General features: G+C 41.0%; 2 protein-coding genes across 40 annotated transcripts in view; one reads left to right on the top strand and one right to left on the bottom strand.

Annotated features, from left to right (window-relative positions):
* The window catches only part of Chd6 (chromodomain helicase DNA binding protein 6), a 161664-nt gene that overhangs the window by 82458 nt on the left and 54477 nt on the right, over positions 1-24729 (top strand). For 23 of the 31 annotated variants that reach the window (XR_015683017.1, XR_015683011.1, XR_015683010.1 and 20 more), the window contains 9 exon segments: positions 2468-2554; positions 2694-2828; positions 6423-6544; positions 8077-8320; positions 9611-9787; positions 10445-10588; positions 13547-13802; positions 14875-15085; positions 20037-20232. Coding sequence is in view for 11 of the 31 variants with exons in the window: in XM_087652359.1 (XP_087508485.1) it covers positions 2468-2554; positions 2694-2828; positions 6423-6544; positions 8077-8320; positions 9611-9787; positions 10445-10588; positions 13547-13802; positions 14875-15085; positions 20037-20232 (1572 nt within the window). In the remaining 20 variants the exon portion in view is untranslated. 31 annotated transcript variants of the gene reach the window in all.
* Positions 189-24729, bottom strand: part of LOC134486200 (uncharacterized) — a 30928-nt gene continuing 6387 nt past the window's right edge. Inside the window, exons 2-9 of one of the 9 annotated variants that reach the window (XM_087655271.1) lie at positions 22318-22401; positions 17728-17798; positions 11400-11498; positions 8354-8596; positions 7261-7375; positions 4203-4375; positions 2709-2772; positions 2117-2390 (exon numbers count right to left, since the gene is read on the bottom strand). In XM_087655271.1, coding sequence (XP_087511397.1) covers positions 8546-8596; positions 11400-11498; positions 17728-17798; positions 22318-22401 — 305 coding nt within the window. In that variant the 3' untranslated portion in view covers positions 2117-2390; positions 2709-2772; positions 4203-4375; positions 7261-7375; positions 8354-8545. Of the gene's footprint in view, positions 392-2116; positions 2391-2708; positions 2773-4202; positions 4376-7260; positions 7376-8353; positions 8597-11399; positions 11499-17727; positions 17799-22317; positions 22402-24729 lie in introns of those variants that run through there. The other 8 variants (XR_015684778.1, XR_015684779.1, XR_015684776.1 and 5 more) reach the window with 8 other exon arrangements.

Genomic DNA, 24729 nt, shown 5'->3' with positions numbered 1-24729 from the left:
CACAAGATTCTTCCTATTTACACATGCGCGTAAGTTAAGGCCTACAGAGGCATATGCCAAACAGCTCTAATGAGAAAAGCACCAGGCCTGACAGGGAAGTAGACAACTGCAGGGAAGTCAGAGAGAAGGAAATGTCGGTCGTTAAGCATACCAAAAGGTAGGGCTTCCGTAGAAACCAGAAGTGCAAATAAAATTGACATCTTTCAGTTTTTATTTATCAGATGTGTGATGGTTTTCAAGGCCTTAAGGCTGTGCAGATGATTAGCCTTCATTGGTAAGAGCAGAGGGAGGGGACAGTGGCTTGTCCTGGCTGTGAGCATGAATAGATCTGACCCATCAGGTGTCCCATCTGCGTGTCCTTTTTCCCAGAAAGTCTCGTTCTGTCATGTGTCTTAAAGAAAACATCAAGTCTTTGTACAGAGAATTGGCTATTTTAAAAGTTGCCTATACTGATGAGAAATTAAAAGCAAATACAATGTTGAATAACTGGCATTTGCTAAGTTATATATCCTATAGTGTGCCATACTATACTTTTAATAATAATACTAAAGAAAGTTACTGGCGATTTGGAAATACACTTAGTGTTATGAAATGATGTTAGTCAAAAATAAGAAAACAAAAGCAAACGCAGGCTCCAAACAGTACATGGGACAGCTCCATACTGGAGTGCAAGAGAAAGAAGCATCAGGATATAACACATAGAGAATGTCTCGAGTAAATGCATGACCATCCTATCGTTTTTCTCTGGTCAATGGGATTCTAACACTTTTATTTTTTATGTGTAATGTATGGTTTTATACAAATAACTTTTGAAAGAAAGAGACAATGAAACTTATTTTTAAAACATAGTCTTACTAGAATCTGAGAGGGCACTCTGGCCATCAGTCATGGTAAATTGCTCATCCATTTACCCAGCTGTGATTCACACCATGGTCCTACCTGCTACTGATAAGTTGCTTCCGAATGACATCAGCTTTTGCTGCTTCTGATGTAACCTCACGGTTAGTGCTAGAGATGTAGCTCACCGCTATGGCTCTTGTGTGAGGTGTCTAAGGCCCTGGGTTCAGAGTCTCTCTCTCTTTCTCTCTCTCTCTTGCGCGCGCGCGCGCACACACACACACACACACCTTCCAATAAAATTACAGTTTGGCCCAGACTCTGTGGTAGTTCTAAGCTTATGAGAATTTCTTTTAATAACATGTTCCTCTGGAATACAGTCAGGGGAACGAAGGTGGTGACTAAATAAAGACTGTTGTGAACCATTGGGTATTAGGTTCTCTGTGTTTCTTGGAACATTTATTTCACACCTCTATTTTAGCAAATATTTGCAATATAGTAACATGTTTACATGTCTGGTTCTTCGATTTTAAGCACTTTAAGGCAGGCAGAGCCTGTATCTGTCTTATTTATCACTGTAGCTAGGCATAGGTCAGTGCTTATTATACAAGTTCCCTGTTTTAGACTCTTCAGTAGATAGATAGGTACATACATACATACATACATACATACATACATAGAATGAATCTAAACATAGTGAAACAGTCCTCTGTCTTCCTGATGCAGTCCCATGGGAGTGACTTTTCCTTGGTGTCAGACAGAGGAAAGTGTGTTGAATGTGTCTTTGAATAATATAACAGGAGTTGGTACTGGTAGGAAAGAATGCTAGGAATTGAACCTGGGTCAGGGAAGATCAGCCAGCACTCTTAGCCGTGGAGCCATGTCTAGTTCCAGGAATAGACTTTTGAAAGATTGGAGTGCATCATAGAAGTAAGGAGGAACAATAGTAGAAAGGATCTTTTAACTACTGGCCATTTGTATTAGCAACTTGGATAAAGGATAGATAATATTCTTATAAGATGAATAGTATTTGAATTTTGGGTTGATCATCTTCATCTCATTATTTCAAACCATGACACATACATACATAGCCTTTGCCCAGCATTTCTCCCCTTGCGCAGACATAGAGTAGAACGTTTTCTTCTATAAGGATTAAATGAATGCACTTTGCAGAACTTGGGGTACACATTCATTACTTTTAAATGTATAAATATGTGAATAAATTCAAAGTATACATTACAGTTGACTTTTACAAAATAAAACATGTGTAACTACCACATAAATGAGGAAATAGAACTTTATCAGTGTTACGAAAAGGAACTTGTCATTCCAATTCACCAAGGGAATAAAACAGGGAGCCCTCAGCCTGGCCTTTCCCTGTTGTTACAGAAGGTCTGACTTGGTCATGGTTCAGACTATAATGGTTTGGGTCCTTTAATTTTAGTCATGAATAGCAGAATTTGAGGACAGTCTTTGAGAAATGTCTGTGAGATGACTTATTCTCAAGTACACCTCTTCAGTCTGTTTTCTGAGAAGAATCCAGAGAGGGGCCACTTAAAAGAGAAAAACATTGGTTATTAGAGTTGAGGGAAGAAAACTACACCTCTTAACTCTACTCTGTTTACTGCAGCCTGATGAAGACTTGTTCAATCCAGATTATATAGAAATTGATCGTATCTTGGAGGTGGCCCACACCAAGGATGCAGAAACAGGGGAGGTAGGAGTGTTGCCCTTCGCCTTTTATAAAGCATGCACTTCTTTCCACACATGGCATCCTGTGTTCTCATGCAGGATGGGTTTTCAGGGACTGACAGAATGGTTGACTACTTACCAAGTTTCTATTATTTTCCCACCAGGAAGTGACCCATTACCTGGTAAAATGGTGCTCTCTGCCGTATGAAGAAAGCACATGGGAGCTAGAGGAAGATGTGGATCCTGCAAAAGTGAAAGAATTTGAATCTCTACAAATTCTCCCTGAAGTTAAGCCTGTGGTAATATATCAGCATGTCTGTCTGACACCTCTTACAACATATAAAACTTTGAAATTAGTAATAATGATGTATATTTGACTGGGTTCCTGCGCTCCCTCCCCTTGACAAACTTCTTCTGCATCCTGCACAGTACTTGCTCTCATCTGTGTTAACATGTGGAGCATGTAAGACACTTGGGCGTGGGCTCAGAATTCTTGGTGTGCGCCTGTCCCTGGTCCCAGTCATCTGGAGTGCAGGGGAGGTATGGGTGTCGCTCCCTACTTTGAATCTCCTGCTCCTTCAGTGGTGTGTTTTTAGCACCCACTCCCACTCCCCCCTCAGCTAGAATTTAGGGTGAGTGGCCCTTAATGGTCCTTCAAGGATACCTGGAACCTCAAAGAGAAGGCATAGCATTTTGAGATAGGTTTATTATTGGCCCTTCTGATTCCGGGTCATTTGTACATGAAGTGTCAACAATGAAAAAGAGGCAGAATTGGAATTGGAGCCTTGTTAGATAGCACTGTCCTGAAAAGATCTACTGTTAAAAGGAAAGTGAGTGCAAGCTTTGGTGATCTGTTTTTGGTATTTTGTTGTTTTGTCACCATTTTTATATAAAAATAGCCAGTTATTTAATTTTGCATCATGGGTAGGACTAGGAAGACTGGATTGAGCATAGCTCCCTGTCAGTGTTTGATTTTGGTGTTACGGCAAATAAACATGTACAGAAATAGCTGAAGACACAGATGTGATTAGAGACTCACATGGCTCACAAGGGGTTACTACGTGGCTGGTTAACTCCCTTCCAGCCCTCTCCTATATGTATTATTGTCTGCTTTTAACTTGCCAGTCATTTGTTAAGCATCTGTTAAAGGTTTATTATTTATGATACCTTTAAAAAAAGCACACTTTAAAAATGTAGTGGTTGACCCAAGAACCCAGACCTCTAAGAAACAGCAGGTGCATATGGAGAAAAACAGCACCAGCCAATTGTGATGAGATGCACGATAGAAAAACAAACCACTGTGGGAGCAGAGAGGTCCATTCTGAGGCCCATTTACTGTCTGCACATCAGCCTGGCTGTGTCTTTGGCAGGAAAAGGGTTCTCGGGTGTCACGTGACTTGCTCACCTTCACTGCTTTCCAGCTGTGAGGCTGCCACCGACCTTCTCTCAGTGAGAAGCAATGGCCTTTTACACTTCTCCTTTTTTCCTGTCTTTCCTGTTCTCACTGAAATGTACATCTTGAAATTTTATCCCAAAAATTCTAAACTGAAATGGTAGCTAATAATATAATTAAATCTATCTTTTTGTACATAAATGAGGAGTAAATTACCTTAAGAAAAATAGGACTTTTTGCTAAAGTACTCTTGCTCTGAGTTTTGAAGTTTAGACCTTACCTGTCTTGATGACTAGGACATTCAGTCTGGACAGTCCAGTCCATACTGATGTCTGGACAGGTCAATACGGAGTGGGACAGTTCTGAGTGATGAGTGGTTCAGGGAATGATGCTGGAGCACTCAAGTGCCTCTCAAATGGCATCCGTAGTGCTGACATCCAGGTGATCAAGTCACTAGAGGAGAGGAAGCATTCAGAAAGTCTTTCTACCTTACCTTGTAGAGGGTACCAAGTGGCTTGAGTAGTTTCAGGGATCCAGGCTTGGAGACTTTTCTCTAAGAAGAAAACTGCATTCGCATAATAGGTTTCCTCCTCCTAAAATCTCCTTAACTTTCTCTTAATGAGCTACAGCGGCCTTTTATATCTCTCCCTGCTTCCTGGCTTGTTCCCTCTGAAGTGTACGTCTACAATTCTAAACTGAAATGGTGGCTGAAGTGTGCTGTTGATAACATCCACCTCTCCCATTTGAAAGTGCGTAGTCTCACACAGCAGAAGTAATCTGTGGGTGAATCGTCAGGTCTCTTGTTCTAGAAGCCCATGGGTAGCTTGTATTAAACTGCAGGTATACACAGTAGGATGGAGTTATTTCAGATATTACGTGCAAATGGCTTAGCTTTAGTCAACAGCACGTTAGGTGTAGTAATTCAAAGTAAATGATGAAGACTGAAATTGCTACATAGAAAATGAAAATCTAGTGTCCTCTTCTGATCGCTAAGGATTTAAGATATTAAAATGTCACTTCAGACATTCAATTTGTCTATAAGCTAAAAAGTTGTGCCTGTGTATAAATAAGAAATATGAAACCTAAATAAAAGTTTGTGAATAGGAAAGCTCAGTATGTAAAGATCTAAATAGTCTTCCAAGTAGGTAAGCACTGTCACCTTAACTGAAAAATCCCAGTAGTGATTTAGAACACTGGGATCCAAACTTACACAGAAAGTAAGACATAATCGCACAGCCATGCCTTGTGTATATGTTCACAGGTGATGTCTCCTCTGTTGGTGTTCACACTGTTCTTTATTTACACGTTTAGTTGTTGCAGGGGGAGTGGAGGGTTGTAACTTGAGAGAGGGAGCTGAACACTGGGCTAAACTGGCTGACTAATCTCCACAGATCAACCCCTCTCTGCCCTAACTCTCCTTACTCTGCTTACACTGCATTAGAGATATACATGGACATGCCTAGCTTTTTGTGGATGCTAAAGGTCCAGATTCAGGCATTCATGTTTACTTCACTCATTAAGCCATCTCTACTACCTCAGCAAAGGCAACTTTGAGAACTACTTCCCGGGGGTTGGGGATTTAGCTCAGTGGTAGAGCGCTTGCCTAGGCCCTGGGTTCGGTCCCCAGCTCCGGAAAAAAAAAAGAGAGAGAACTACTTCCCCATCAGATACATAGCTCCAGTGACTAAAGAATGGTGTCATTGCAGTAGTAGACAAACAGCCTATGGAAAAATAACTGACAGTATAAATACAGCTCCACGGGTGTCCTGAGACGGAATGTGTAAGGGGCTGGAGAGAGGGATACAAGCATGTATTGCTCTTGTAGAGAACCCAGGTTTGTTTGTCAGGTAGTTCACAATTACCTGACACCTACTTCTGGGCGCCCAGGCACTGCACTGTCCTGTGTGCACATCCCCATACAGAAATAGACACACAAACATACTTTTTATCATAATAAATCTTCTTTTTAAACTTTATATATAATATGGCCTCATTAGTATTCACAAAGTGACTTTTATAAACTGGTATTTCATATGTCAAAATAAAAGTGTAACAGTGTCTGTATTTTGTTTAAGGGGAATTTATAATTTGTAATTTGAATATAAAGGGTTTTTTTTTTCTTAATCAATGGGGCATTTTACACAATGTCCTTTACTAAGCTGATACAGTAAACACTAAAAGCAAAAATCAAATTCTGTTAGAGAAACCATGAAACTCAACTAATCTTAGCTTGTTGGGAAATTGAGGTGTAGATGAGAACACTATCCAAGAGTCTAGCAATACTGTCTGACACTGGATATAACTTAGTCTGTTATCTGTAAACGTACAGAAGCATTCATAATCTGGTAAAATTTAGAGAATGTAGCACCATTGAGAAAAGTAACAGCAATTTGAATCTGTCCTTAGAACAAACAGCATTTGGGATTTGCTGTCTTGCCCATGGTTTTCTGTGTTTTGTTTAACACCTTTTTGTGCATTGTGCTCTCTGTTCCCTCCCTAGGAACGACCTGCCTCTGATGCATGGCAGAAACTGGAGACCTCTCGTGAGTATAAGAACAGTAACCGGCTGCGGGAGTACCAGCTCGAGGGCATGAACTGGCTGCTTTTCAACTGGTACAACAGGTGAGGTTCCTGAGCCAGCTGGTGCTCTCACACTGCAGCTGTCTTTTTGCCTTGACCTGAGATACGCTGAAGCTTAGAAGAGTAGTGGAGCCCAGTATCACTGCCCAGTTTGGAATCGTTCCCAAACAACAAAAAGAGGATGAGTACATATCTTTGGGTGTTCCTTGGTAGATGGCATGGTCTTACCCGAAGGATAGCAGTGAAGCTATGAGGTTGGGCACTGGCTGGCTGGGTTTCAGTGTTTTGATACAGGGTCAGATGTGGTCAGGGAGCCTCAAATTCACTATATATACTAAAAAAGCCTTCAACTCCTGACCCCTTCCTCCTCCTCCTCCTCCCAAGAGCTAGAATTAGAGCTTTGTGTCACCACATTCTTAAGTCGTTACACCCACCAGACCTCAGTTTAAAGTCTGTGAAAGAGAACAAATCTGGAGTCTAGACTCACTCCACTGTTTGTTTTGGTTTAACAGGTGTACTGGATCTTCCCATTGACACTCAGTTGTGACTTATTTCTATTCTGGTTCTTGGTAGAATCTAAAGGAACCAGACAAAATCTAGAAAACAAGTTGATATTTTCTTATGATTGGCTATTGTATACCATTCAGTTATTTTTAAATTAATGCATTATAATGCAAAACACACTTAGCAGGGTTCAAGTGACCTAATGTTCTACTGTAGCCTCTGCTACTTACAATGTGACCCAGAGCATAACTTACCAGCTGAACCAGGTCTTGGGTCTGAACAGCGAGGGAGTGAGACCAGATGTGATGACTCGTCCTCCAGGACCACCACTCTTGCTTCTCATCACCAGAAGATAGCAGTGTTTTTAGTCTTTCATGAGAAGGAATTTATTATGTATGTTAAAATGTCCTTTGATAACACAGAGACTATACAGTGGGACTGTTCCCTCATGAGAACAGTGGTGGTCCCTGAACTGTCTCTGCATGGCCTCGCTGCTTTGCTTCCACTCACAGGTCCTTGGCAGGTTGTGACCATGCCAGGCATACACATCCCAAGTCCATGGCGCCCGCCACTGCACCTTCTCTTGAACTCAATTAAGTTGTCTCATGAAAGAACACACCACACAATAACCTCTGGTCCAACTGATAAGATATAATTTGCCCATCTAGACAACACAAAATTCTGTATACACCCATCCCTTAAAATATTCATAGCAACCTATATCTATGCGCAGAAAAGAATCCATGTTCTTCCAGCTCCTCCTCCTTGCTCTGGCTTCTTCTCCTCCTTCTAAAACTTTTCTCCCACCCACCCTTCCTTCTCATCCAACGACAGGCCTCGTTCTATCCTGTACCTGCCTTCCTGCATAAAGACATCAACCTACAGCTTTCTTTTATAAATATTCTCAAAAGTTGGCATAGGCAGTGTATAAATAATTATAAAACTAGCCTTAGATTGCTATGAAATTATAAAGCCTTCACTAACCTCACAGGTCAGAGTTTTAGTTATAACTAGCTTCTATAATTTCCCTCTATTGGTAATGAATTACACATACTTCTTACCCTCTGCAGAAAAAACTGTATTTTGGCTGATGAAATGGGCCTAGGGAAAACCATCCAGTCCATCGCATTCCTTTCAGAAATCTTTGTCAGGGGAATCCATGGCCCCTTTCTCATCATTGCCCCTCTTTCCACCATCACTAACTGGGAGCGAGAATTCCGGACATGGACAGAGATGAATGCTATTGTGTACCACGGCAGCCAGATCAGCAGGCAGATGATCCAGCAGTACGAAATGGTATACAGAGATGCACAGGTGAGCCCCCTGACCAAAGACTCAGACACCCACCTCAGAACTGCCTTTCTGCCACTCGTCTTCAGGAGCTCCAGAGCTGTATCTCGATGCTGTCGGCTTGTTTGTTGAGTTCCATCTGCTACGGCTGACTTCTGGCTCACTCACTAAAGTCTGTTAGTCTTGCTTTCTTATCCCCGTGAGGTATATCTCAGGTCCTTTTTCAACACTGAAAACTTGGCTTATTGGCTAGTCTGTGAAGTTGCTTTTGTGTGCAGAAGATTTTGTCTGGACTGTTACCTAGTTAGTAAAGAAAATAAGAATAAGTGTGTGGGCAGACTTGATAATACACCCCTTTAATCCCTGGGAGGCAGAAGTAGCAGATCACTTGAATTTGCAGTCAGCCTGGTCTAAATAGCAAGTTCTAGGCTGGCCTACATGGTTAGACCCTATCTCAAAAACAACAAAAACAAAATAAGCAAAAAAAACAAAAAAAAAAACCAAAAAAACAAAAACCTTTTTTAAAAAATGCATGATGTTTAGAATTTGAACCCAGGGAATTTGTAGAGAAAATGAAGAAATTGGGTAGGGAAAGGTAAAAAATGGGTTTTGTGTTCTTGAAAACACAACTTTGTTTTCTACATTTTTGTTATATATAATCAGTGTACTAAGTATGAGTCTATACTTTCACTGGGCACTGATTGTCATAATTAAAGTAAAAATTAAGTAATCAGGCAGAGGAAAACCAAGGTTTCCAGACAATGTTGGTATTTCTTGGCAGACATTTTATATTGCTTTAATATTGGGCATTCAATATTAATGCTGTACTGGCAGCATTCAGACAGACAGCAAGATAGGGATGTAGCCTGTCCAGTAGCACTTGTACCAGGTACATGCACCCCACTACTGGAGTCTGTGCTAGGACCTGAGTTATAGGTAAAATTATGTAGCAGAGGATTTTCTTGAGAGTTGAAATGATTAGGCTTGGTAGACTCCCAGCTGGAGATAATATGTGAACTGTCCTGGCTGCTTTCCTTAGCATCACAATGAAGAAATGAAAAGCTCCCTGTTGCCCTCATTTTGTCTTAACTTCATGAAGCCAGTGACTCGTGTAAATTCTCTTCCTTGATATTCTGAGTTTCCTCTTGTCTAAGCAGCTGGTTCATTGTTACGGGTTTTCTTCATTTCTTATATGAGAGAAAACAGGGCCTCTTGGCTTCTCATCTGTCATTGCTTGTACCATTCTCTCAAGTCGACTATTAGCAGAATTCAGTAGCTGTGGTGTAAAGCTCTGTTCTGACTTGTCATCCTCAGGGGAACCCCCTTTCAGGAGTTTTCAAGTTCCATGTCGTCATCACAACATTCGAGATGATCCTGGCAGATTGCCCAGAGCTGAAGAAGATTCACTGGAGCTGTGTGGTAATTGATGAGGCCCACAGATTGAAGAATAGGAACTGTAAACTTCTGGAAGGGTTAAAGCTCATGGCCCTGGTGAGAACTAGCCAGCTTTTTACATAAATAAACAAATTCCTTCTACTCAAAATGAAGGGAGCATTCCATGGCCTTCTGCACATCCTTTTGCCACAGCTTGAATCCCAGAGGGACCTAAAAACACTAAAATAACATAGAATCTGTAACCTGGAACTGTAAGGTGTGCATAGCTTGTTTCTTGGTCTTGAATGCACTGGTACCAGAAAGAATAGTCTTTTTTTTTTTTTTCTTTTTTTAGATTTATTTACTTTATGTATATGAGTACACTGTAGCTGTCTTCAGACACTCCAGAAGAGGGCATTGATCTCATTATAGATGGTCGTGAGCCACCTTGTGATTGCTGGGAATTGAACTCAGGACCTCTGGAAGGATACATTACTGCCCTGTAACAGTGGATAGGACTTAGTGATTTTGAGTAAACATATGGCTGATGTAGATTTCATGAAGTTGCTGCTGGAATCATGATGTGAAGGGAAGTTGGCCATTCATGACTCCACACCTGTGCAGTGTTGGCTCTCTGACGTTTCATTCAAGATACGTCCAAAGCTCAACACAAATTGCCCTGGCTCTTTTTTTTTTTTTTTTTTTTTTTTTGCCACTAACATGTACTCTTTTGTGGCTCCAACATGATTCACAAAGTGTTTCTGATTTTTATAGGAACACAAGGTGCTACTCACAGGAACGCCCTTGCAGAACTCAGTGGAAGAGCTCTTCAGTTTGCTTAACTTTCTGGAGCCCTCACAGTTTCCTTCAGAGACTGCTTTCTTAGAGGAGTTTGGTGATCTCAAAACAGAAGAACAGGTAATTAGGGGTCTAAAGGATTGAGACAATATGGTTAAGGAAAATGCAAGTCATTATGAGGACAGGATTTTTTTTTAAGGTTCCTATTCTTATAAAATGAGCACTGCCTCCTTTGTTTTATATATTTGTTTGTTTATGTTGACAGATGTACTTAATTATTCCAGTTCTCATTGCTAATAAGGATTATTAGGCCTCCTGCTTCACTGAAGGCCCTTGTACTTTCGTCGATGTGATTTGTAGATCTAACCTCAGGAGCAAGCTTTTGTCTTTCGCTTCCCTCGCTCCTTTGTCTTTTCTGCTCCATAATCTACAACATGTTCCAGGGCCTCTCTTCTTGCTTATACATTACACAAATGTGAGTAAAAGAAGCCCGTCATATATGTGAAGTAACTGAGTCTGATTTTGTCCTGATTACCTGGACTTTTCCCAGCTTTTAAAGATCTCTTACAGTCTAGTTTATATGTCAGACAAGTTAAATGCTATATGACAAAAATAGCTGAGTTGGGAAATTAAAAGGAAAGTTCAGACCTGTTTAAGAATCAGGAACAAAAAAAAAAAAAAAAAATCAGGAACAAGGGAGAGGGTACAATTTAAGAATCTTCTGCAAGGGGTTGGGGATTTAGCTCAGCGGTAGAGCGCTTGCCTAGGAAGCGCAAGGCCCTGGGTTCGGTCCCCAGCTCCAAAAAAAAGAACCAAAAAAAAAAAAAAAAAAGAATCTTCTGCAATAGATAAGTTTCTAATGCTGAAAAAAGAAGAATGACTACTTTATATGGGAGGGGAGCTCAGAATGACCATGAGCCATGAGACTCACTAAGTAGTGGCAGATCATCTGGTGGCTGAAACCGGATGACTGGAGTACAAGTAAGGCCAGAGTTACAGCTGTGCTGTGTTGGAAGATCTGGAAATGGGGCTGGAAAGCAGAAAGGTAAAGAAGTCTTACTCGTTTCTATTTAAGAAAGACATAGTTCTGCTAAACTTATTACCCACAGTGCACAAGTGTGAAGGTGTAAACAATTGGGAGACCACAAAGGTTCGAGACTACAGCCAACTGACGTCAGGAGTGTGCTCTGGTTCCAGTCTGATGCTTTTACTTGTCATGCAAGTCAGACTTTGAAAGCAGTAAAATTAAATAAATAAAAAGTGAAAAAGCACTTGTAATTCTCCCCCTCCGCATTTCAATATCTGTTGATTCTTCAAAAGCCAGCTCCAACCCACTCTCCATTTTTGGACCACTGGGAATGCATCCTCTTCTCCCATTGCACTTAATTTGTGGTATGCATTTTTTCTTCTTCCTAGACAATGATCTCCTTGAGGACAAGGCCCACATCTTCTCCAAAGTTGTGTTTGTTGTATTGCCCAGCACAGTGTCTGGCTTGTAGTATACTCTAAGTGACTCAGGTATGAACCAAGTGAAGGGCAAAAGCTGAACCCGGCATGTGGCAGACTGACATTTGTCCGTACCTTTAACAATTAGCTGGCTCTGTTTTCCCCTTTAGGCTCTTACATAGTAATTCTTCACCCATTAGGGGAACTACATTCCTAAATGCCTTCGGATAATCAAGGTCTGAAGAAGGCTAGGTTTAAAATTGGGATTAGTTATAGAAAAAAAATGCATTAGTTATCTGGTTTATTTTAATTGACACAAAAATGCAATTTTTGTGTGTGTACAATATGCCTTGAAAAAAATATATATATATAGTAGAATAGCTGAATTAGGCTACTTAATCTGTGCAGTACATTACCGTCTTACTTTTTGTGGTGAGAATACTCAAAATCCACTGTCACTGCAGTCCTCAAGAATACATTGTAATTATAGTCTCCATGTTGTACAATAGCTCTCTTGACTTTGTTCTATCTAATTAAAATGGTATGACCTTCGACCAGCATCTCCCCAGACCCTTCTCTAATAGTCATCATTCTACTTACTGTTTGAAGAAGAAATGTTTCTATTTTAAAACACAATACATATAAGCTCTCAGTAGTGTCTGTTTACAATATAAACGCATGTTCAAAACCTGCATCTCTCAAAACCTCCCGCAAGTGGGCTGTGTTTCTTCAGGAAGCAGTGCTACAGCAGGTCCTGTGCCTTTTAGAAACGTTGAACAGCCAGCCCTTTCTGACTTTAGAACTTAATTTCTTTTGTATCTCTTGTCTATTTTCTCATCAGGCTTGATCTTACTGGTACCACACTTGAGCTGTGTGTAGATTAACTCAGGCGCTTTGACTTTGAATTACCTATCTTGTCATTGTCTTCTGGAAGAGGAGGGAGAGAGGAGAGTTCCTTTGGTGCAGTCTAGTGAATGGAGATCTTTGTGCAGATGTGGACTCTCAGACACAAAGCCAGATTATAGCAGAGAACACTGCAGTGGCCCGCAAACGACAGCTCCCATGACATTGCTATGCGACCTTCTTCATGCACTTCTACTTCTAAACACAAATACTGCTGCTGTTACTTAAAAGGCTTAGGCTAGCTCCACTCAAGCTGCCTCTAAGTCCTTCACTCTGTCCTTTCAGCGTGCTGGTCTTCCTTCTTAATGTATCATTTGTACCTCCTAACAAGATGGGATATTCACCATATAACTTCTGTGCGTGTGTGTGTGTGTGTGTGTGTGTGTGTGTGTATGTGTGTGTGTGTGTGTGTGTGTGTGTGACAAAAAAGAAAGAAAGGTTTGTTTTCTGCATCCTAGAGAATAGGTACTGACTTCCTTCTCCCTTCTTACCTCGCTTAAGAGGTTGCCACATAGGTTCTTGATACTTTGTGGATTGAAATCATATCCCTTTTTCCTCCAGATATTATTGTAAGGTCCCCATTTTCAGGGATCAATCTGTGAAATTTTATATCGTTTTTATGATCTCAATACTATGATGATATTGAAGAGATTATAGTGAATGTTGACATACCATATTGATAATTTAGTCCAGACCGGGACAAATAAACGGCTTTCCTTTCCTGAACAGGTAAAGAAATTGCAGTCTATCCTAAAACCAATGATGCTTCGGCGCCTGAAAGATGATGTGGAGAAGAACCTTGCTCCCAAGCAGGAGACCATCATTGAAGTAGAACTGACCAATATCCAGAAAAAGTACTACCGTGCTATCCTAGAGAAAAACTTCTCCTTCCTGACCAAAGGTGCAAATCAGCACAACATGCCCAACCTTATCAATACTATGATGGAGCTGAGAAAATGCTGCAACCACCCCTACCTGATCAATGGTGAGTCCGGGAACTAGGAGCAGTACATACTAGACTAGAATGTTTTTTGTCTTTTTGCACAGTGTAGAACAGAGTTTCAGAAAGACCGATGGGTCTGCCTGAATGATATAATGGTTTCTACCTATTCGCTGTTTCTGCAGGGCTTCTGTAGACCTGCCTAGGAGAGTGGGTGTTACCCATCAGTTTCCTGCCCTTATGACTCATATTCTAACCCAAACTTTCCTTTTGAAAATAGAGAAATGTGTTGCTTACTTGAATGAATGATGATGTGGCAATGAGATTAAAAGTCTGCGTATGCGTATACTAGTCACTGTGACTAATTGGAAAAGGGTTGGTGGTGGTAATGATGATAATGATGGTAGTGGGGTGTGTGTGTGTGTGTGTGTGTGTGTACACCAGAGATCCACTTCTAGTATCTTGTTTTTAAGACGGTCTTTTTTTGAATCAAGAGTTTGCCAATTTTGCTAGACTGGCTGGCTAGGAAGCCCAAGTACATATCCTCCTTTCCCCTCCTCCTCCCCTATGCTGGGATCACAGGCATGTGCTATCATACCCACCTTTTTATGTGGTGCTGAAGATCAAACTCAGGTCTTGCTAACGAAGCCATCTCCATAGATCTGGGTTTGGGTATTTTGCTTTGACTTTGGTGTGTTGTTTTGTTTTGTTTTGTTTTGTTTTGTTTTGGTGTTTCTTGGGGGAGAGGGGAATATTAAAGCTTTCGAGGAATTCTGATTGTAGTGTGGCTTGCATTCTTTTATAGCTAATTATGCAGTAATAAGAAGTATGAAAGTCTTTTTGTGAACTCTCTGGATAATTTTTTTACCCAAGTAAGTTGGGTTAGAACTTGACATCTCTGACTTTGAGTTTCCAAGAGGGAGTTCTAGGAAAGCATGGTGGCTCTCCTGCTACAGCAGACTGACTCCTAGGGGAACAGAGCAGACCACACCCGGAGTCTGACTGTTAGCCCAGTAGAGTAGTTAAGTCAGGATTCACTGTTTCCCAAGAATCTATAAAACAAAAACAGCTTTTAATTACATCTTACTCAAGAATGCTTTTGTCCATTCTCTTTCAGGGGCAGAGGAAAAGATTCTGGAAGATTTCAGGAAAGCCCACAGCTCTGAAGCCTCTGACTTCCAGCTACAGGCCATGATCCAGGCGGCGGGGAAGCTGGTGCTCATTGACAAGCTTCTCCCCAAGCTCATTGCTGGCGGCCACAAAGTGCTCATCTTCTCTCAGATGGTGCGCTGTCTCGACATCCTGGAGGACTATCTCATCCAGAGACGGTGAGGCTCACCCACTGCCACAGGCAGCGTAGCTCCCTAATCCACTCGCATAGGTCTTAGCAACAGAATGTTCACCCTTAGAGAAGAGGAATTGTCTTTTTAAAGACTGACTAAAGTCCATTGTTAATCTTAGGACCAAGTAGTCTCAAGTTTAACTATCGAATAAATTCGTAGCTCTCAACAGTGTGGAGTTACTGTTTTGCTTAAGAAAAATCTCACGCTTGTTTAAGTTTAGTTGGAAGACATAGAATTGCAGTAGCATTAGGAAAGGGTAAAAAAAATGACATAGTTACGTTCTTGTTGTGTGGTATGATAGAAATGCATCCTGGAAGATGCCACCTCCCTAAATTTCTGTCATGACACTCATGGTAGCGCTCAACCCTGTTCTTCTAGCTCTGTAACTCCTTGGACCTGACTTTAATGACTGTATACGTGAGAAGGCTGCTATCATGCAGATTATTGAGATTCACGGAGGAACTGCCTGGTCTCCTCAGACTATTTTAGATTCCCTGTCATTGTAAGACACCAGTGAGCTGAAGATGATTGATTTTTTTTAAGAATGCGCTTGCAAGAATTAAAGTTCACAAGATATAAATAAGAGTTAGTAGTGTTAATACTACACATCTTTCTTCACAAGTAGGGAAACTGGAGGAGGTCTCGGATGTCTTAGCAATGCTCTTATCCTTGAAAATTATGTTTGTCCTTATAAATTAAATCCCTTCCTACAAAGAATACTGAAAGAAATGACAGGCTTAACTGAGGAAGTTCTGGCTTTAATATGCATACGTAGTTCTCCAGAGTCGGATTAGGTAGTAACAGCCCTCTGAGCACCGGAGTAGAGGGAAGAACTGTTGAACTGTTGAGACCACTGTCTCTTCTTGGAATAAGCTGATGGTCTAAACCAGAACCAACAAAACAGTTGGGTAGCTTGTCAGTTCACTATAGATTACAAACTTAGTACTGTTGAGGATGGTGTTTTGTTTTGATAGTGAGTTACAGTGTAGTGGAACAGACTTGGGAAGTATAAGTCTTTACTAAGCCCCCATTTAGGTTGTTTTTCCTTTATTGTTTATTTGAATTTGTGTTCCAATTAAGAATTACGATTCTCTTTGAAAGTATGAAATATGTAGCATGACACCCTGGGCGAGTCCTTGTTCGAGCCTAAAGGCTGACTCTTTTTATTCTTTCACTTTGAGTAGTATATCCATAGAACTTTACTTTCTTTTCAAATAGATCTAACTGTCTAGTTTTCTATTTAATAAAATAGGACATCTTTCCCCCAACATTTATTATCAAATACTACATATAACATTTACTGAAGTGTTATAAATGCTAGGTGTATGTCCATTCTTTTCATTCTTCCTTTAAATGTGTTTATTCTTGGAGCAGGGGAGATGGTTCAGTGGTTAAGAGCACTTGCAGCTCTTACAGAGGACCCAAATTTAGTTTCCAGCACCCTCACTGAGCAACTCATGGCTGCCTCTAACTTCAGTTCTAGGGGACTCAACACCCTCTCTGGCCTCCACAGCCACCTATATACATGTGGCATACACATAGACATACATATGCGTAAATAAAAATATTTTTAAAAAATCTTCTATTATGTTGCTCACATTATTCTAGATGAACTTAAAAATCATTCTTTAAACTGACTTGTGACCATTGCAGACCTTTATGTATATTTGTAAAGAGGGAAGAGAGATATATTCACAACAGGGATTTTTTTGACTTTTATATAGTAAGTAGACAAGAATTTATGTCTTTGAAAAATTGAGAAACATGCTGCTCTCTGCATCGTTCTAGGCCATTTATGTACACTATTGAGTTAATAAATATGGAGGACCACCTGTCTACCTGTTGTTAAGACCTCTGTTATAGATACACAGTGAACTGCTTATCGCTGGCAGACAAGAATATTGTTCATTTCCTTTCAGGCCTTCTGAGGTCAACAATTCTTATGCCAAAACCATGTCATCCCCACCCCTAGCCTGTCTCTCAAAGGTTTCTCCAGAGTGCCCCCTGCTTCTTGTTGGCATATGACAGTTTCTCAGGATTACAACTTGATGAGCCACGTTAGTTCCTAGGGACCTTATTCATAATACAGTTCTTACAGGGGGTTAATTGCTGAAGTTTGGTGTTGAGGAGTTTATGGCATCTGATTTTTTCGTTCAAACTTCCAAGCCCTCAAGGCTTTCTTTGTTCTTGAGCATCTTTGCTGTACCAGCTGTCAGGTTCTGTCCTCATTTAATTTTATGCCAGACTCTCATACAGAAATGGGAGCACCGCCAGAAGATCTGGCTTAGAAGTAGGGAGAGTGGGGAGTGATTTCACAGTTTAAATAATCCATTTTTAGTTTTTTCTTTAAGAGCACTCCCTCAAAACTAAACATGTGACAGTGAGAATCCTTGTCTCAGCCATTCTGCACACATACTGTGTGAAAACTGTTGTTATGTTACAGCTGCTGGGGTGCTTTCTACTTTATGGAGAAAGCCGTGTGTGTGTGTGTGTGTGTGTGTGTGTGTGTGTGTGTGTGTGTGTGTGTGTGCGCCCACACACCACACCACCCCCTCTCCTCGTGACGTCAGGCTCCCTTCATCCCTCTTTGTTGATTTCTTCCTTCCCAAATGCTCTGCCAGTCCCACCTGAGGATGCACACACAGGCTTGTCCTTTGTCGTAAGACCGTCCTCTGTTCCTGTAGCCTTGCTTGTTGACCTAGAAGGGAAGGAGGCTGTTGTCTACAAGAAACCTAGCCCTGTCTTCTCACTGAGTTGCAGGCTGCTTCTGCCCATCACACACAGCGCGGTACAGAGTACAGCATTGCTTCGTCGGTGCCATTTTGATATTAGGTATACTGAGTCTGCCTTCTGTCAGAGTTTCAAGTGCCCAAACTGTATTAGTGTCCATAACTTACCTCTAATTGCTCTTTTTAGTTCTTAAGCAAGCTCTTCTGTTCAGCATTGAAATGTGGTTACTGTGAAAACCATCGTCAGGTGAATCCGGTCACTGTGAGAACCATTGCCGGGTGAATCTGGCTTCAAATTGGCTACCAACGTGTGGCTAAGCATGCCGATGTGTTTGTATGATTGTCTTGCTGTGAAGTTTCCATAGGTGGGGAATGAGGGTGATGATAGAAATACCCCGTAGGATTGCTGTGAGAATTAAGTGCAGTAATGCATAACCAAGCGTGGACTGCGTACATAGTGTTGGTGCAGAGCAGACTCTGAGGACTCGCTTCTGTCAGTATTGTGGTGGTTACAAATGTTGGATAAAATACTCTAATCCTTTGTCTGTTTCATCTTATGACATAAAATCTCTTTGGTCAGCCTTTTTAACAGCCTGTTTCTAGCCTCTCCTGGCATCTACTACTGTGGCTCCATAAAGTCTTATTCTTTGACATATTCTGATTTTAAAGCAGTACCAAGGACCATGTCCACACTTGTATGTGTGGTTACCTTGTGAGTGTATGAGTGGAAAGCAGTGTCTCGGTGTTGCTGTTAGCTTTGGTGCAGTGTAAGTCTTCATCAGTTAGTTTTCTCTCCACTCATTTCCTTGGCTTTTTTCTTCACGTGTATCTTTTCTTTTCTCAGCTAAATTAGGGCTGTCTTGATGAATTCTGCTTTCAAAGCCATCCCCACACCAAGTCATCTACATTGCCATCTCTGTCATCTTGCCAGTCATCTCACTGGATTAGAGACATTTGTTCCCTGAATTGATCCAAGGTCTTGGCATTGATAGGCTTCAGGTTACTTGGTCTTTTTCTTTAAAACAGTCTTTCAGGCTCACTTATCTTATGTGTACGGATGTTTTACCTACAGGCATGTCATTACTATGTACGTACCTGGTGCCCAAGGAGATCAGAAGACTATGTCAGATGCCCTGGAACTGAAGTTGCATATGATTGTGAACCACCACATAGTTACTGGGAATCAAGCTGGGTCCTCCGCACAAGCACCCAGTGCTCAAACCATTGAGCTCCCAAGCGCAGTCTTTTTCTCAGAATGTTCCTAGTGCTTCTACTTCACCTTTCAGTTTTTGTCAGCTTTGGTGCTCAGAGTAACTTATCCTATAAATTCACTTGTTGTCAGTAGGGTAAACAGAAAGGATATAAAAAGACAGGAAAATTAAGATCGTTGCTATGCATTACTGCTCTGTTAATTCAATAGTATCCACATAAATATTCTTCTGTGTTTTGTTTTCTGAATGGGCAATAGCAGTATGTCTGGGAACATCTTCATTTCCTGTTCTTTATACTCCTTTCTTTACCCCACCATGCTGTCCAAATCTTTCTGATCTCTTGAAGCACAGATGCTCTCCGCCTTACTCCATTGTCCCCTTCATGGTCTTTAGTGTTCTTGTTCCCAGCACATCCTAGAAACCCTTTCTGTGATCTAACTGTGCACATGGAGGTTTTACTCTGCACCTTTAATGTTTCTGAGAAACCAACAGGGTAGAAGTTACCAGTTCACAGCCCAGGCCTGGCAATGTAGTGCCGCAGGCTCCTGACCACTTCCAAGTGCCCTGAGCAACTGAAGACAGAAATGAACTCTGAGCCCAGCTATGAGCACTGCTGAAATCCGTGCTTAAGGCTTATATTTGTCTCTCTGTCAGGAAACAGGCGTTCTTTGCAAGTATAAACTGGGAAATTCGTGAGAATAAGTTGTTTGGACAATGTACTGGGGATCAGTACTTTGTGATTTTTAAATCTTATAGGCATCTTTGATTTATAACTGGCCTTTTTTGTTTTCTTTTGCTTTAAACAAGGAAGACTTTTTTTTTCAGTTCAGTTTTAATCTGCTCTGCCTCTTCTGCAGGGGTTGGGATTCCTTAGACTGGTGTCATCTGGTCCAGATTTGAAGTGGTGTGTTCCAGGCCATTGGACAGCCGCTTGCTATTGTTTGTGCTTTGAACCATGATTAACACCTGGGCTTTCATTCATTTGGGTCCCCTCAGATACACCTATGAGCGAATTGATGGGCGAGTACGGGGAAACCTGCGCCAGGCAGCCATCGACCGGTTCTGTAAGCCAGACTCAGACCGCTTTGTCTTTCTTCTGTGCACCAGAGCGGGAGGCCTGGGAATCAATCTCACAGCTGCTGATACCTGCATCATATTTGATTCTGACTGGAACCCACAAAATGACTTGCAGGTAACCATTAGGATGATAACTCTTTATCTAGCTGTCCTGACTCCCAGAATTTCATAACAAAGCCTGGCTTAGTTATAGATGGTCTGCAGTGCTGCATGCTGTGGGGTCAGCTCTTAGGGATTTGACCAGGAGAAGAAACTAAATGAAAAGTAGGTGTTCACCTTCCCACTAATTAGAGAGTACTTCTCTCCCTTTAGTTGAAATGAAGTAATGTTTTCGGTACCAGCCTCCAAATACAGACTAGAACTGCTGTTATCAAACTTAAATATCTGGCCTTTTCCCTTCAGTTTGTTTGATGTCATATGTCCATTATGTGAATGAATTTTTTAAAAAGTGTGAAAGCTCTGTAGTGTGGCAGAGGGACAGGCTCTCTCACTAGGCTGTCTGCTCTCTCTTTAATGTATATGTCAGAAGTTACATGTGTCTACTTTAGTGGATACGTAGATTCTGTTTTCCAATTGCAGTCACACTAAAAATAACATGTGACTTTACACAGATTATTGCAAAAAACATGTTAAGCATAAAAAACGGACAACAGGTCAACAAGTAAAAGTGCTTGCCACCAGGCCTGACAAGTTATGTCTGATACCCAGGACCCACATGGTTTGAAGAAGAGAACCAACTCCCGAGATTTGTCCTTAGACCTCCACATGCACACACTCTGCATGCGGGGACACACACACACACACACACACACACACACACACACACACATTAAATTTAAGTGTAATAAAAGCAAATATAATGAACAGTAAGAAAAGAGTAGTGCCCCTATTTGGAATTCATCAGCTCTGTTCCAAAATAAATTAAGTGCAGCTACCAGATTGTACAGTGGTTCAGCCTTATAATTTTCCAACTTCTCACAAAAACTATTAGAAAATAGACTCGTATCCATTATTATTCACAGTTAACTTCATCCTCATGTACACTGAATCTTGAATTATTTGCTGATGCTAACTAAGATCATTAGTGTGCAGGGTGGGACATATGTATAAATGGCTCATAATCTAATAAATCATTGATCTAAAATATTAGGAGGCTACAGCTTCATTTAACTCAAGAAGAATTTCAGGGGCTGCTGCAAGAGAAGGGATGCCAGGAAGAGGGTACCAAACTGAAGGACAGGCCCTCTTTCCTACCTGCTCTCTTCCACAAAGTTATTCTTCCTGTTCTTTTCTTTTAATGAGTCTCTAAGTAATCTTTTGTGTGATGAAAACAGTGTAGTAGTTGAAAGCCAGTGTATTACATACTGAGTTAGCTAAAACTTAGGAGAAATACCATGGTAAATTACCACAAAGTAAATTGTGTGGCACTCTGTTCAATATCTGGCTTCAAATTAAACTGGTTGTAAATAATTTACTGTCAGTTCTTTGTCCTGGCAAAGAGATATTAGAATCAAAGATGGGTTGCTAAATTTCAGTTTTTGAATAAGTAACATATGGTCATCGTTAAAGTTGAAAGGCAAAAGCTAGTATTTGATCTCTCTGTGAACGAGCCTAATTTGGAGTTAGAGATGTGGGTCAGTGAGAGAGCGCTTGCCTATCTTATGCAAAGCTCTAGGTTCAATTCCCAGCAGCTAAAAGTATCCAAGATTTAAAACAAAACAATAAAACTAGGAAAGTATTACCTTTGGGGCTGCCACCTATTTATTGAATTGTTCTATTTGAATGTAGCTCATGCCCATGTATATTATCTTTGCTCAACAAAGTCACAGTGGTGGCTATAGATAGGTTGGCAACAGAAACCTCAGAAGTCACACAGTGGTTAGCATTAGGCTCTTTGCCAGTGGTTGACCAACCCTAGCAGATCGCCTCTTGAGCCCTTGGCAGCTGTGAAGCTCCATGTTCCTTTGTGATGCATATTCAACATTAGATGTAAGACAAAATGTCAAGGAGAAGAGGAGTATAAGAAACCAAAACTGAGCGGCCAATGTGGACATGTCTGCAGGAATTTCCAGAAGGGAAATTGGAAGCATAAGGCCAGAGGCAGACATTTTGGAATCATAATGCCTCACATAATGGATTGTAAACATTGACATTGAATAGGTAAAATATTGAGAAAAGCAAAAAGGTGAGAGTGCCTTACCTAATGGAGAGGTGAAGTCATCTAAGAGGACTGATTTCATGTACAGCAACCAAAGGAAGTGAGTTGAACTGCCCAGAGTTAGATCTGTGAAGAGAGGAGACACTTTGGAATGGCTACTGTTAATATGTACTGCCAGGGACGTGCAAAAGATAAGAATATTAGTGAAGTCATGCAGAAGTTGTGAAGTAGTGTGAACTTATTCAGGGTGCTATCAGTTTGTGAGCTTCCTCTGGCTATCAGCCTGGATGAAGAGACCCAGAAGACCAATACTGCAGATGGTCCTAGGTGGCAGCTTGCATGCAAGAACATCACAAAGTGTAATGAGTGAGGAGTCAGTAAGACTGCCCAAGTCATGGTCAGAATTCTAAGGTTTTTGGCTCTTGATCTTCAGACTAGCTTCTCTGTTTCTGATCCACTTTTATTGGTTATTATTCAAGTTTCATTAAAGTATAGGGTAGTTTAAAGACAAGGAATTATATTGATAATTATTGGGAAGTAATTGGTGTATTAAAAAGACAATATGAATCTTAAAGGTGCAATTCAAGTTGTAATCTACAGAGATGAACACATACACGAACACACTTCCTTCCTTGTGACATTTCCCCTGCACATGGGCACTTATATACAAAGGAGGGGAAAGCTGAGACTCGGACACTCAGACCACCCTGTGATTGCCAAGACTTTAGCTAAATCATCTGGGAAGATGGCTAAACTGAGATGCTAACACTAATCAAAAAGGAAGATCTATTAGATCTTTCCCAAGAACTATTCTTGTTCAGGACATTTTCTTTGCATGTATTTATTTGCACATGCCAATATTTTTAATAAATGAATCATCTATTGTCTTTGGAAAATAGATTTAGTCATAAGCATTTATCTAGGAATGGGTTAAGGCACATACAACTTATACTGCCTGATACGAACATCAAACCATGGAAAAGAGAGTTCATTTTGAACTAGATTTTAACTTCTGTTGTGAAATTTTAGCAGACAGCTCATTTCATTTGAAAGAAAATGGGATTTCACTGAGGTCTCAAATGATATGGCAATATTTTGACCAATCCAAAGTTGTTTTTGCAAGGATAAACTATATTTTTTAACTAATTTCTGGTGGATCCCTGTAGGACCTTAAAGGTAAAGCAAGCATGATTGTAGAAAGAGTGGGCTCTACCAAAGTACACCTGAGACTGAGTCAGGGAGTTTTGGTGCTGAGCAAATACAAGGTGGTTATCTCAAAGAATTTATTGTGACTTTGCCATTTCAGAGGTTGCACGCCTCTTACCTTCAGACCTGCAGCAGGGCAACACATCATGGTGTCAGGCTCGTGGCAGAGTAGCCTGTTCAATTATGGAACAAGCTAGGAAGCAGAGAATCAATAGCTGGTTCCAGTATCCTCTTGAAAGACATCTCTACGTCAACCTAATCCTCTTCGGTTAGGACCCACTTCTCATAATTTTCTGTAGTGCCAAGCACACCTTCAAGGCATGTCTGTGGCCTGGGGAACACTGGAAAACCAGTCAAGCATCACAAAATAATCCTGTTTCCTTTTAGAGTTTTTCACTGTTACTGTGCATCCATTCAACCCTCTGATTCTTTTCTGGAGAGGGAGAGGTGTTTAAGGTGGTTTGTATCTTGGTTTTGGTTTTGGTTTTGGGAGTCAAAACTCATACTCCATAGCTTAGATCTGAGTGGGACTCAGATCTTCCTGCTCCACCTTTTGATTTCTGTGCCACCACGCCTGGCTAGAGATATTTTTAAATTTAGATCTTCATAAGACATCATTATTGAGTATCATCTGCTACTTACTTTATCTCGTTTGCCCAGTAAATCATATCCTGCCCCCATGCCTAGATGGAATCAGTTCAAAAATAGACGCAAGTAAACGATAGAGCATCAAAACATTTGCCTTAAAGTCTAAAGGCACTTAAACACTAGAGCTAGACTTATAGCCAGAATTTGGCTCACTGACTCGTACACGTGCACATTCTCCTGTCTTGGCTAAGCATGCCACGTGTCCCTCTATAGAGTGGAAGGTCCCTGATAAGCCTGCTAGTCACAGAGAATTGTGTTTAGAGTCAAGAAAGAGGGACTCCGTGGGGGAAGGGCTCCAGTCCTTCAGCAGCAACAGCAGCAGTGCCAAGGTTCCCTTTAACACCAGAGCTTAAGAAATGGCAGTGGTGGAAACAACAGCTTAAGAAAGAAGTGCAGTAATGAAAACTTGGTTTCTTCTTAGAAAGCAGGTCTTGCTGAAGGTAGAGAAGAGCCTCATAGGACTACAGGGTGTCGAGCTCTCTCTCCCTCTCAAAGCACCCTCCTTGTTGCTGCTCCATAACAGCCTGTTGAGTTCCCCAGACTTGAAGAGAGCTCAGCTTAACAGTTGTGGACAGCACAGTTCAAGGGCTGTGTCTTAAT

The sequence above is a fragment of the Rattus norvegicus genome, chromosome 3, assembly GCF_021556685.1.
Source record: "Rattus norvegicus strain SHRSP/BbbUtx chromosome 3, alternate assembly SHRSP_T2T, whole genome shotgun sequence".
In the NCBI taxonomy this organism is placed as follows: domain Eukaryota; kingdom Metazoa; phylum Chordata; class Mammalia; order Rodentia; family Muridae; genus Rattus; species Rattus norvegicus.
The sequence above is the reverse complement of the archived record's forward strand: the minus strand, read 5'-3'. Positions and strand labels throughout refer to the sequence as shown.